Genomic DNA, 13,557 nt, shown 5'->3' on the forward strand with positions numbered 1-13,557 from the left:
GTTTTCCTTAATACCAAGAAACACAATTGCATATATTATTTTCCTTTTTTGTAGCCCACAGCAATAAAAATTTCATAACAAATGTCTTACTTTTATAAGATTACAGTTTTATTTAGATACATAAAAGGTTGAGATACTCAACATGCATTTATTTTCTCAATATTACATACAAATTGTTTTATACACATAGTGTACAAAAAAATAATACATTTAAATCTGCTTAAACACTGAAGTAGGTCTAGTGCAAAAAAAGTACATATTTATGTACATATCAGTTCTATGGTTGTGAGAATATGGGAAAACACTTGTATCATTATATAACAGTGTTGTGTAAGATACACATATTTACTTACCACACTGATCAAATTGTTTAAGCAGCAAGAGTCCTGAAGCGTAATAAAGTGAAGCTAATAATCTGCAGAGTTTTTGATTTACAACACACCTGGACTTTTTATTACTTGCAAGATCCTTTGTAGCAAAAGGAAATTACATTTCACAGAGTATTTGTATAACTCCATTATATACCTCACGTTAGCAAATCCTGGATTTATTGTTGGAAGCCCAGAGTCGGAACAAAAAGTGCAATGTTACTTATTTTAAAGCATTGGAATGGTTAAGATGTTTCCTGGAATAAATAGTAGAAAACGTTAATGTGAAATCGTTCCATTTAGTTGAGATTTTCAGTTACAGGCGTTACAAGATGAGGTCTGTTTGTGAAGAGTGTGGCCACTCCTTGAGTGAAGCCCTGCCCTTGTTCATTTTGCTTCTAGCTTTTCTTACTTTTTTTTGTTTCTCAACCCCCTAAGAAAATGTTTCTGGTTTTAATCCTGTTGGTTTGAAAATTCCTTTTCTTTGCAGCTTTCCAACAGAACAGCAGCACTTGTCTTACTAGAGGGAGAAAATAGAGAAAAGTGGGGTCTTCAGACATTTTTCATTATAGCATACACAAGAGAGTTAGGACGAGAAACCAAAAATATGAAAAAGATTGAGAGCATAAGAAATAAGAAAGAGAACCAGAACTTGCATACTTACACAGTTGATTGTGTCTGAAACACTTTTGCCTTGAGGCTCCGGAGACTTTGCTGAAGAGAGCTCTCTGGTGGTAGGGCCTCTGAAAATCTTGTGTCTATGGATTTGCAAGTTGTTGACTTACGCTTAATTGAGTTTTGAATCGTCTCTGATGTAAAATAGTAAACGATGGGGTCAAAGCAGCAGTTAGTTACAGCAATACAGAGAGTCACAGGATACATGGTCTTTACAACTGCCACTACTGAGCAGCCTTTGAGCTTCTGTGTTCTGACAAGGGCATAAAATACCAGGTTTATGTTATAAGGTACAAAGCAGAAACAGAAAATGAAGAGGTGAACCATAATCATGCGCAGAATCTTTCTTTTGTTCATCTTGCTCCGATTCAGAGTCCTCGGTCTGCGGAGAGTTTGAAGGACCATTGTGGAGCAGCTTACATTGAGGATGAGGGGGATAAAAAATCCCACTGTCTCTATGAAAATCACTATTTTAGATAAGTAGTCTTTCCAGACATTTTGTGAGAAGTTTTCAAAGCACAGCTTCGACACACTTGACTCATTTTTATACCTGGGTTCCAGTAGAAATCCTGCTGGGATGCTTCCAGCAAGTACCATTATCCAGACAGCAAAGCAAATTATTTTGGCACTGCGCCTATTGCGCCACATGCGAGAGTTGAACGGATGCACAATGGCCAAAAAACGGTCCACACTGATGCAGGTTAAGAAGAGCATGCTCCCATACATATTCGTGTAGAAGAGAGAAACCGACAACTTACAGGCAATATCTCCAAAGGGCCAGTCCCGTGTGACAAAATAGAAGATCCGAAAAGGCAGAGTCAGAACAAAAAGGAGGTCAGATATGACTAAGTTCATCATGTATGTTGTAGTCTCATTCCACGTTTTTAGTGAACAGGAGAATATATACATTGCCACCATATTGGATATTAGTCCCAGAATAAACACCATACTGAACACCCAGCCATACAGTATATACTTAAAACTGTCATCTTGGTGGCAAGAGTTATTGGTACCACTGTCTCCCATGTTTTCCACTCAGCCACAGTGTAGTTTTCCAAATATTGTCACTTTCTCCCTTTTTTTTTTTTTTGTGTCCATGAAAAATAAATGCACAAAAAGGACCACTTACCAGCCGAGGATCAATTAGTCCAGTCAGTGACAGTCTGCAGATATCAACAAGCTTGTGCTTACTTGGTGCAACTCCTGCTTGCCTTTCTCAACTGGAGAGACTGGCCACATACTTTTGATTTATGTTTAAGGCTCCTTTGATTTCTTTTTCAAAGTACATTGTTCCACTTCATTGGATTTTCCTTGTTCATTTGTGTCAGTGGCTCCAAAACGAAAGCAGTTTTTTTTTCCCCCCTAGCAATAACTTCATAAAAGAGCATCTAAACTGTATATCCAATATCCTTGTTTTAGTGCTGATTTTAATTTGTCTCTTGAGTTTTACAGCTTCTGTATTATTGTCACAGAACTGGACACACTGATCTTCCTTTTGTTCTCGGTGCCCACTGCTTTTTGTTTCACTTCTTCAGAGAAGCCATATATTTGTGTTCATTGCTGAGCCTCAGAGACCGATTCTGTCTCACAAGTTTCTTGTAGCATTATGTACTAACTGTCTTTCCTCCGAGGGCTAAGGGAAATGAGAGCTTTCTCAATGGTGCTTTTTTTGTGACATCAGTTGTGGGAGGAGGCAAACAGGAAAAAAAAGAAAGGTAGCTGATCTGGGACTGCTGTTTTTTCCTCCCTTTCTGTTTGTTCTGGTGATAGTAGCAGCATGTGGTTATGGGGGATGGGGGTGGCAAAAGAGCTGCAAAAGAGTAAATGCAAAGATGCAGTGTAGACACTCACAGTAAACCCTTTGTTTAAGTAAAGTGCTTTTTCCAGCCAGAGGTGAGAATGCCTTTGTCACTAGAATGGCTTGTCTGGGGGCAAAGGAGTTGGGGAGGAGCTTGGGCTTTTAAGGGCTTTAGGGTGAAGTACTCGGGGGAAGGGACCTGGCCATTAAGTGGGGTGTGTGTGTGGTTTTATATATATATAAAAAAATTATATATATATATATATATATATATATATAAATATATATATATATATATATATATATATATATATATATATATATATAAAATATATAAAATATATATATATATATAAAATATATAAAATATATATATATATATATATATATATATATATATATATATATATATATATACACATATATATACACACTGGTCTGAACTCCTACCAGAATGATCAAAAAATTAACACACTCATACATTTATATGTATTCACACATGTACAGTATATTTACACAAGTGTTATAAATGTATATTCACACACACATGCAGTATATACTTACACATTTTGAATTTATACATGTGTTTATATACATATGTATATATGCTGTATATGTATATTCTATTTAATACAGAAAATCTGTGGGTATATAAATATATATGTGTATATATAACATACAAAATGTAAGGGAGTTAGTGAATCAGCAAAAGGGACAAGGTAAACTTTTTTAACCCAAAAATAGAAAGCACCATTAGAAGATACATTATTTCGGCTGCGTACCCCACACACCCTTCATATATATACATATATATGGTATAATAGTAGCCAGTACGGTGTTCTATACCGCAGTCTCCTGAGAAAGCAACCTGCACTCAAAAGAAGCACAATGCCTGAACAAACTTCTCAGGAAGCCTGCTCCATCACAGGATGAACTTTGGACACACTGGAAGCTGTTGTGGAAAACATGATAGTGTCAAAATAGCATTAACATCATGAGAAATCACCTTCATGTTCTTCAGGAGGTGCACTCTTTAAGTACTTCTAGCCACAGGCTCATGCTAAGTGAACTGTAAATCTGTATTCTTTTTTTTTTATATTGTAGAAGTTTTTTTTTTTTTTTTCAAATTTCACTGTGGAATAAATAAACTTTTTCAAATGTATCTAATAGATGTGCATGTGTGTAAATGTGTTTTTGTCTGTGATACAAATAAACCTTGTTTAAAATGGTAACAGCATATAAAGAACATGTATTTATGTTTATTCCATCCATCTTCCAAACCCACTTATCCTGAGCAACAATGTAACTGTAAATAAGTCTGATATTGAGTGATGCTATGAGCAGGAATGTCCTCTGTTCTACTTTAGTTTGTGTCTTGCACCTTAAGCTGAGACCATAAGACACTGCAAATGTGTCCTTAATATGTGGATCCCTAGTATAATCCACTTGTGTGTACTGTGCTTACTGTTGTGTAGTGTGGATGTGCATAAATCGGCAAAGTTGCATTGCAGAATTTATTGCTAGCAGCTGAACACCACCAGGAAGCTCCTCGAATTCCATTTGCCCAGTGTGAAATGCAAGACTGAACCTGCATGTCAAAGACTAATGTATTATGGTAACTGCTTTTGTTTCAGACGTGGCCTATTAGCTGGTGCGAGACATTTTTGTTTGTTTAGTGACTTCAAGTTAAGTCTTGTTCCTTGCTTTAAGTAATGAATTCTCAGGTGCCTTGAATGAGAATACAAATGTGTTAATGCGCATATAAATATATGAAACCACCCATACACATTGCTCTTTTTTTTAATCTGAATTGTTGGCTGTATGCTAATTGATTTCTATTAAAACATAGGATCATTTCAATATTGTAAAAGAATATTGAAAAGAAAAGTAAAATCAGTTGAATACCAAGAGACTATAGAAGTTTGATTTCTGTAACAAACTGCATTTTTTTTCCTGTCACAAACTGTTACTCCACAATGCCATTCAGGGCCACCGTTATGTGATAAGTGGATATCATACATCAGGCAGAAGGGTAGAACAGTTTATTTTTAGCCTTCATTGCTGGTACATTAAAAAAAGTTTGTGTATAAAGATTAAATTAAAACCATTATGGCTAAAACAATTGTGTGTTATGCATGCGTACAACTTTATTTAAATAAAATTATATTAGTGTACATTTTGCAATGATTTCTCAGAAAACATTTACTTTTGCTACAGTTTGTAAACGTTTAGAAAGATTGAAATTAAAATGAGCAGAACTAGTGTTTCTTGTTCGATTGCTTTTAAACAGTGAATGGTAAATATGAAACTGTTTATATTTGTTAGATATCAAAGTTACATTTTTAATCAGGCGGTTTTACTTAATCCAATTCCAGATTGCCGGGGTCTGGAACCTATTGTCACAACATTTAGTGCAAGGCAGGAAACTTCCCAGAACAGACTGCCAGTCCATTGCACATCCTCGCCAAGGGCCAGTCAAGCTAATAAGCACATATGTGTGGATACAAGAGGAAATCCAGAGTACTCGAGCAAAGACCAGGAAAACATCACCCAGAAAAAAGAAGAAAGAAATAACATTCCCCATGCAAGGCACTGGTCATCAGTGAAGTGAATGATTGCATTTAGTAAAACAAGAGGTTGTTTTAGATATTCGTTACAGTAAATATGACTTTTAAGATGAAGCCATCACCTATGCAGTGCTTTGGTATATTCATAAATCTGTAAAATACAGCCAGAAATACAGTGCCCTTCATAATATTTGGAACATAGAAACAATTTTTTTTTTTAATATTTACCTCTCTGTACCACAGTTTACAATTACAAATCAGACAATTCAGACGTGATTAAAGTGCACGTGGCAGACATTCCTTTAAGGATATTTGCATAAATTACTGTCACACCATGGAGAAATGACAACTTTTTTTATACACTGCCCCACAATGCTTGAGGTAATTGCCATCACAGTTATTTGTGATGACTCAAGTGTGTTTCATTGCTTCATAAGATACCTTGGCTTTAATTTACCCTTTGGAGTCCATAGTTGCCATTGTTCAACATGAAGACAGGAGCTTTTCAATGAAAGTCAAAAAAGCCATTGTAAGGCAGATAAACAAGAATAAAAACATTACAGACACAGCAACAGTTGGAATTCATATGCAGGTTTGCCATTTTTTCAGGATCTCCTGCATCAGGCGCTGAAGCTGCTCATTTGCAAAATTAAATATCAACTCATACATCTGGTAAGTCAATCCTTGGGTAGTGCAACTTGTCAGCATTGTTAAAATATATTTAAAATTTGATGTTATATGTGATTATAAGAAACCATGTTTCATCATGGTTATAAGGAATTTTCTGAAGGCAGCTAGCAGTGCATTTCCAATTTACCAGCTATGCAAACGCAAACTCAGGAAAGCTATGAAATTGGACGTTAGTACGGTCGCAAACTAGACATGGAATTTAGCCGCTGTAACAATTTCTGCCAACTTTGTCAAGGATTAGAGATGTTCACTTCCTACAAAGTAAAACCTAATCCTGTGTCATCTTCATTTTTCCTTCTTGACCTACTTAATGCTGTCTCTGCCTGTTTTGATAATATCACCAAGCTCCCTAGCTGCCATTCGATTGCCTGCAGCTCCCCATGATTCATCATTCCTTGCTTTCATAAGCCTGTACACTTAACAAGTTAATATTCATTAGGCGTGTGGCCTAGATGGAATTTCAGGGTGTGTTTTAAAAACCTGTAACAACTAATTAGCTGACGTCTTTAATATTTTGCAGTGATAATCTGAGGTCTCTGCCTGGTTAAAGAGGACAATAATTATCCCTGTGCTTAAGAAAACAAAAGTGAACTATGGCAACCAGTGACATTCACTCCACTTGTAAAATTTTATAGAGATTGGTGTTGGGAAACATTAAATTGAATATTTCAAATAGTCACGATCCCCTCCAGTGGTCCACAGAGGATACCATATCCTTTACACTTCATACCGTTGTGGCACATCAGTATGATAAACCCTGCCCTTTATAGATTGTAGCCCAGCATTTAATATAGTTGTACCAGCAAAACTGACCACCATACTTCTCCAGTAAGGAAATAGTACCACCTTCTGCAACAGGATTTTGCACTTCACAACCAACAGTCCTCAGCATGAGCTGATTGACAGTATCCCATCCTTCGCACTGACCTTCCAGCACTGGCACCCCATAGAGTAGTGTGCTGAACCCTCTTCTGTAAGTCTGGTTCACCTGTAACAATGTTGTCAGACACAGCTCCAACTCCATCATCAAGTTTGCTGATGACACCACGATCATTGACCTGATCAGCAACAATGATGAGATGGCTTACAGAAGAGACATCTACCTGCTAACTAAGTGGTGCCAGAATAGCAGTCTCACCCTTATTATTAGTAAAACCAAAAAGCTTGTCACTGAAAAATGATGGCAGACCACACTTCCATCTGCTTCAGAGAGAATGCTGTTGAAAGCATATGCAGCTTTAAATTTCTTGGTGTGACCATAACTTACGGACTGAGGTGAGCACAGTACAGTTTGGCTGTTCTCTAAAAGCTACACCAGACGTACAACTTGTTGTGACACACTTTCCACAGACGCACAGTAGAGTCCATCTCCACTATCAGGATACTGGCAAAGTATGCGCTTGGCTTAAGAACATAAACCAACATAAACCACAGCAGAGATTGGGGAAGGTGGCACAGAATATTACCAGCACCCAGCTGCCTTCTCCTCAGTACATACACAATAGTAACAGCCTTAGAAAGGCATAAAGGGCTATTAAAGACCTCAGCTATACTGTACCAACACTATTCAGCCATTAGAATTCAAATACCTAGTGTGTGTGTGTATTGTAAGAGAAGAAGCAGACAGTGATAAAGGGTTGATGCACCGTATGGTGAACCCTATGTAAAACACAGCAATGTTTAAAGGAATGCCAGCCAGCACTGCAAAGATTAGTCTTCTCAGATGCAAGCCTGTGTTGTGAGGTCTTCTGGTAGTGACGTCCAATTTTATGTTGGCCCCAGGAGAAGAGGTGGGTTCCTCATGTTGCCGATCTTCTCTGAAGGTCAAAGAGAGAGAAAGAGAGTAAATGACAGAGCTAACCTTTGACTTGAGGTGGAAATGCCAGCTGACATGCCCAGTTGCCTCCCATTTCTAACTATATACACACACATTTATAACATGCAAAGTGTACTTTTTATTTATTTTGTCTGAGGAAGCATGGAAGAAAGGATTTCTCTTTACTGTGTACACATGATAGCAAACTTGACTTTACTTGACCTAAATGTTATTTATGTATAATACTTTGCAAAACACAGAAAACATGGCAATTAACAGTAAAACTGTTAATGGATACTCTTGTCTATATTTAGGTATTTCTTATTAACCGTCAGATATGCTTCCAAAACCATATATTTTCGTCACTGAGCAATTATTGCAGAACTTTCACCACATTGTCACACTGCATATTCGTGCATCCATAAAAGAGGAAGAAGCAGATGGCATAAATGACACTCTGAGTATGGGACATTACTGCATGTTTGAAGATAATGCATAGTGGTTATCCTGCAATCTTGTGAGGAGTGCTATAATAATAATCAAATATTCTATAGTTTACTCATTCGGCTCAACATTCAGTCACCTTTTGAGCTGAATCATTATATTTTAAAATACATTACATTATATAGCATTATATTAACATTCTGAAATTTTCTTAATCCAATTAAAGGTCATGGGAGTGGAACCTATCCAATCAGCTGTGGTCATAACACCAAAAACAGTACTGGACAGTGTGCCAGTATGCTGCTGAGCCAGCTCACCAATATACCCACACTCGTACTATGCCAGATTAGAATCGCCTATCAACCTAACATACAAACACATCTTTTAAATATGGAAGGAAAAGTAAAAAAACCCAGAAAAAAAGCCTATGCAGACATGAGGCAGACAGCTTTCAGTCTGAATGCTGACTGAGTAAAGGCAGGCACAGAATTCAGACCCAGAGCGCTAGGTCTGTGAGACTGCTGTGCTAACCTCTGTACCACCAGGTTGCCCTATTGTAGAAAAGTATAGTATAGATACTGCTGTTGTGATTGGTAGCAGGATTTTGTTGCTCTGTGTATGTACTTGTTTCATAATGTTTTCTGTTATATTAAATTATTATTCTCCTATCTGTCTGTTTCTGGGTTATGAGGAACAAGTGCCTGCTCCAACTACATTGGGCCTAAAGCAGTGACCATCTCACCTTAGTGTGCTACTTCATTGCAAATGTGGACAGTTTAGAGCCAGTTGTCAGCCTTATGTCGTACTATATTGTGCTATATTTTATTATCTTATACATTGAATATTGAGATCAAGGTTAAAAAGATGGTGCAAAGTCATGCAGCACACACAAGCACATTCATTTGTTACTTGTTTCAGTTCTATTTTTCAAAACATTCTTAATCCAGATTTAAGGCTGTAGGAAGAAAGAGCTTAACTCAACAGTAGTGAGCAATGGTCAGGCAGCAACCCTGGTGCACCAGTTCATTGAGCGGCATGCTAACTCACTCGCCCACACGTTGCCACATTATTTAAAGTTTTGAAAGTCTTTAAGTTGTGGCTGGAAATGTTGGAGCACATAGAGTTATGGTGAGGTGACACAAGCTCCACACAGACTAAGATTTGACACCAGGACTCTGGAGTCATGAAACAGCAGTGCTGCATTGTTTGGCTGCTTACTTTGTATTTTATTGTATGAGTTTTCTGTATCTCTTGTATCTTTATGAAGTGTTACATTTTGCTTTGTAGGAGGGGTGAGGTTTTTTTTTTTTCTCTCTATCTACTGCATAGTGTATGAACTGCTGTTATTGTGGCTGTTGCTTTTCCAATCAGCAAGTATTTGTATGAGAGATGCTGGTTTTAAAATAAATTATTCACCAGTAAACTGGAAATATTGGTAAGGGAGTTAGTAAACTTAGAAAATGTTGACCACACCAGTCCTAGATGGTATTTTCAAGAAAAGGTGGGAAAAAAACAACACAAAGAAAAAAAATTAACAGCAGAACCTGTAATCCACTTAAGGCAAAGTGTTTATTTAATCAAGGAAGTACAGCATCAAATTAATGAATTCTTTGTGTTGGTGCAGTGGATTAAGCTTTGAATTTGCATTTGAATCGGGCAGATGGCTTGACACTTCTCAGCCTTTCCAGTATTCACACCTCTCAGAGTACCTTTGTAACACAAAATGAATGGCACAGTTAGGAAGTCTGAAAAGCCTGTTACAAGAAGGCCAAATACGGTAGCTGGATGGGTTACTTGAAACCTAAACATTGGTTTAAAGGCAAGTTTTTGAATTAGACTTATTTTTAAAAATATGAAGTAAAGTTATAGATGGTCTATAAATGGAAAGAGGAGGTTCTTTTTTTGGTTCCTATTTATTTTTGGTGGTCGATGCTTTTTGAAACATTTACTGTAATTTCTTAACTTCATTAACGAATATATTTTATTTATTTGGATTTCTTAACACTATAAGTTTAAAATGGAAATTGTGTATGTAATTAACTGCTTGAAAAACTGCTTAATCCAACATGCTGGCTGACTGAAATGTGTATATATGTCTTTTTTATGTATGTATCACCAAGTCACATTCCTAGAACATGTAAATGTATTAAGCCAATAAAGTGATTCTAATTCGGGGGAAAAAAAAATCTTAAATGTTCAGATTTGAAGAGAGACTTGACCCTTTAATTAACTTTGTTTCCCTCAGTTCATATCACTTTTTTTCTGCCATTCCAAAATACTTTACATACCACAAATAGCAAAGTTTTCTTTCAGAAAAATGAAAAAAATAGTCATTTTCCAACTCGCTATATCCTAACTACAACAATATTTATTTATATAGCACATTTTCATACAATAAAATGTAGCTCAAAGTGCTTTACAAAATGAAGAATAGAAAAATAGAAGACACAATAAAAAATAAACATAAGTCAACATTAATTAACATAGAATAAGTAAGGTCCGATGGCCAGGGTGGACAGAAAAAACAAAAAAAAACCTCCAAAGGCTGGAGAAAAAAAAAAAAAATCTGCAGGGATTCCAGACCAAGAGACCGCCCAGTCTCCTCTGGGCAACTACAGGGTCACGGGGGTCTACTGGAGCCAATCCCAGCCAGCACAGGGAGCAAGGCAGGAACAAATCCTGGGCAGGGTGCCAGCCCACCACAGGGCACACACACCCACACACCAAGCACACACTAGGGACAATGTAGGACCACCAATGCACCTAACCTGCATGTCTTTGGACTGTGGGAGGAAACCCACACAGACATGGGGAGAATGTGCAAACTCCATGCAGGGAGGACCTGGGAAGCGAACCCAGGTCTCCTTACTGCGAGGCAGCAGCGCTACCACTGCGCCACCATGCTGCCCATGAAAAAAATAATTAACAGCATTTCTTTTTCTAATTCATGTTGTGTGTTAAATACGCTGATGAGAGTAAGGAACATGATTTTGGTTTAGGAGGGAGAAAAATTGCAGGCATGCCAGTCCGCTGAGATCCCTCAGCACAAGCTGCCTATCGTCTCCTCGATTTGGTAAAATGTTAACGGTGCCTGATTGCAGTGTGTGGTGGATGTGAAGGTGACAACATCTAGCAGTCACGCAAGAGGCATGCTGGCAGTAAGGTTTAGTGGCTTAGACAGTGGATTTAAACTGTCGGGTTGCTGGCTCATTTCCCATCAGTGACTCACTGTGTAATCCTGAGGAAGCCACTTAACCTTCCTACTTCTCCGGCTATGAAAAACATTTATGGACACTCCAAGTACACTGATCGTACAGGTCGACTTAGATAAAGTCCTCAGCCAAATAAATAATAATAAAAGTAGCAATACTGAATGGTTGATTCTCTGTTGCTAGTATGTAATGACTGTGAGGGCTGGTTTGTCTTCTGATAAAAATTGTTTTCTGGAAGCAGGCAATTTTATTATAAAAGATATGAGTACCTCTATCTTTGTGTTGATTTAATAAACAGACAATACATTACCCAAATAGAATGATTATTTAGGCTAATTCTAGCTGCATCAGTCTTTTAAATAAAACAATGTTAAAAAATGTTTACATCCTGTGTGCATTTTGTTAATATAATGGCTTCACCACTCTGTTCACACGTCATTAGTAACATGGAGCCCAGAAGCCTTTATCATTGACTACCGAGATAGGTTTATTATAATTATAGTGTAGACCACTGAATTCTTAATTGATCACTTTATTTAGGTTGATTAATATAATCATCATATGTCATTTTAAGTCAAGGTTTATCTTTGTAAGTCACCTTAGATAAAGGCTTTCGCTAAGTAAAGAATAAATATTAAATATACATGAAGACTGCAATGTGTTACTGAAACAAATTTGTTATTTTACATCTGTATGTTCATCCTTGAATACATCTTTGAAATGTGCAGTGTTTTTATCTCTTTGAAAATTGTCTACATTTAGGGAAAACACCTCTTCCATTGTTTAAAGGACATGAATTGGCCACAAGATCGATTTGTGGAAAGGCAGACAGTGAAGTTACTGAAGTCGGGCAGTGTGGCAGGCAAACGGAAATGGTTCTGGTGAAATATGTAAAAAGGTCTAAAATCGGCACATCATGGATGAGAGCACATCTTAAATCAGCAGGGAAAAGTTGATCAAAATGACAATGATCTGAAGAGAGGGAATGGGAAAGAGAGACAGCGAAAACAAATGCCAAAATGATGTTTTTAAAAACGTCTCTAGTCTTAACTGAAATCCAATGTAGTGCTTTAGAGGACAAGTTTAAACTTATTTCTTCACTATCGTGGAATATATTAGTTTGACACATGGAATTACATTCTAAAATGAAGAATGTTTTATAAATTTAAAAAAACAAAGCCCGTTCTTGTGTTTTACAATGGATCTGAAGTTTAATGTTATTTTGGAAGAATTGAAAGGAAATGACTGTTGAGCCCTGTTTTGGCTGAATGGCCTTGTTCTTGTCCAAGTCTTTCTAATGTTCTAAAGGCTACCAGAGTCCAAGTGAGGTGACTTTCCGAATTGTTCCATGCTAAAAATGTTGTTGAGTTTTGATCTGCATCTTAAATTTACACACATGTTCCAAAACTAACATATCCATGTCGTTTTAAAATGGGAAAAGGCAAACCTTTGTTGTGAGATTCAGATATTTTAAAAGAAGACTGGCTGTGTGCAGCTCCCTTCAGGGCAGAGCAGGGCAGTGGATTCAACTCAGAAAGTCAATCCTGTAGACAACTAGACCGTAATAAGTGAAAAAAGTCACTTTCATTGTTTTACGTTACAGAAGCTGTTTGTCTTTACTTCGCATAGATACTGCCTTGCTGCTGGATTGTTAATGCATGCGTGTGCTTCTAGTAAGAGAGAATGCTGAGCAGACACAGAGTGAGGGGCTCTGTTTCAGCAGCAGAGTACCTGCTGTTAATAGTTATAGAGCTCGCACTAAGACAGCAAACACACCTTTGTCTGCCCTTCAATACGATATACTTCTAACAGCATGCACAAAACTCAGAGGGGGACGCTGCCACGCCCGATCAATTAAAAAATTGCATAAAATTTGAAATACATCGTGAGGAGAATCGCGCATCCTACAACCAAAAGAACTGCAAGTAGATTATAATCAAGTGACAGGAACTGAATAGATGTTAGCGCATCCATCTCTCTTATTCAG

The 13,557-nt window shown here is 37.2% G+C and overlaps 2 protein-coding genes across 2 annotated transcripts in view; one reads left to right on the forward strand and one right to left on the reverse strand.

Annotated features, from left to right (window-relative positions):
* rb1 (retinoblastoma 1) overlaps nt 1-13,557 on the forward strand; it is a 287,527-nt gene that overhangs the window by 183,558 nt on the left and 90,412 nt on the right. The window lies entirely within an intron of this gene.
* LOC120524038 (lysophosphatidic acid receptor 6-like) lies at nt 91-2,694 on the reverse strand. Its single transcript, XM_039745853.1, has 2 exons — nt 1,033-2,694; nt 91-888 (listed from the first exon to the last, which is right to left on the reverse strand). Exons 1-2 carry the CDS (start codon nt 2,067-2,069, stop codon nt 822-824), a joined length of 1,104 nt encoding a protein of 367 aa, XP_039601787.1. The 5' UTR covers nt 2,070-2,694; the 3' UTR covers nt 91-821.

The sequence above is a fragment of the Polypterus senegalus genome, chromosome 2 (genome assembly GCF_016835505.1).
Source record: "Polypterus senegalus isolate Bchr_013 chromosome 2, ASM1683550v1, whole genome shotgun sequence".
Lineage (NCBI taxonomy): Eukaryota > Metazoa > Chordata > Cladistia > Polypteriformes > Polypteridae > Polypterus > Polypterus senegalus.

Excerpts from the sequence above, each read along its gene's own strand:
- LOC120524038 (XM_039745853.1), bottom strand. The coding sequence starts at position 2,069 with ATGGGAGACAGTGGTACCAATAACTCTTGCCACCAAGATGACAGTTTT. Across the intron at positions 889-1,032 it reads TTTCAGACACAATCAACTGT|TAAGACAAGTGCTGCTGTTC; the intron begins GTAAGTATGCAA and ends TTCTCCCTCTAG.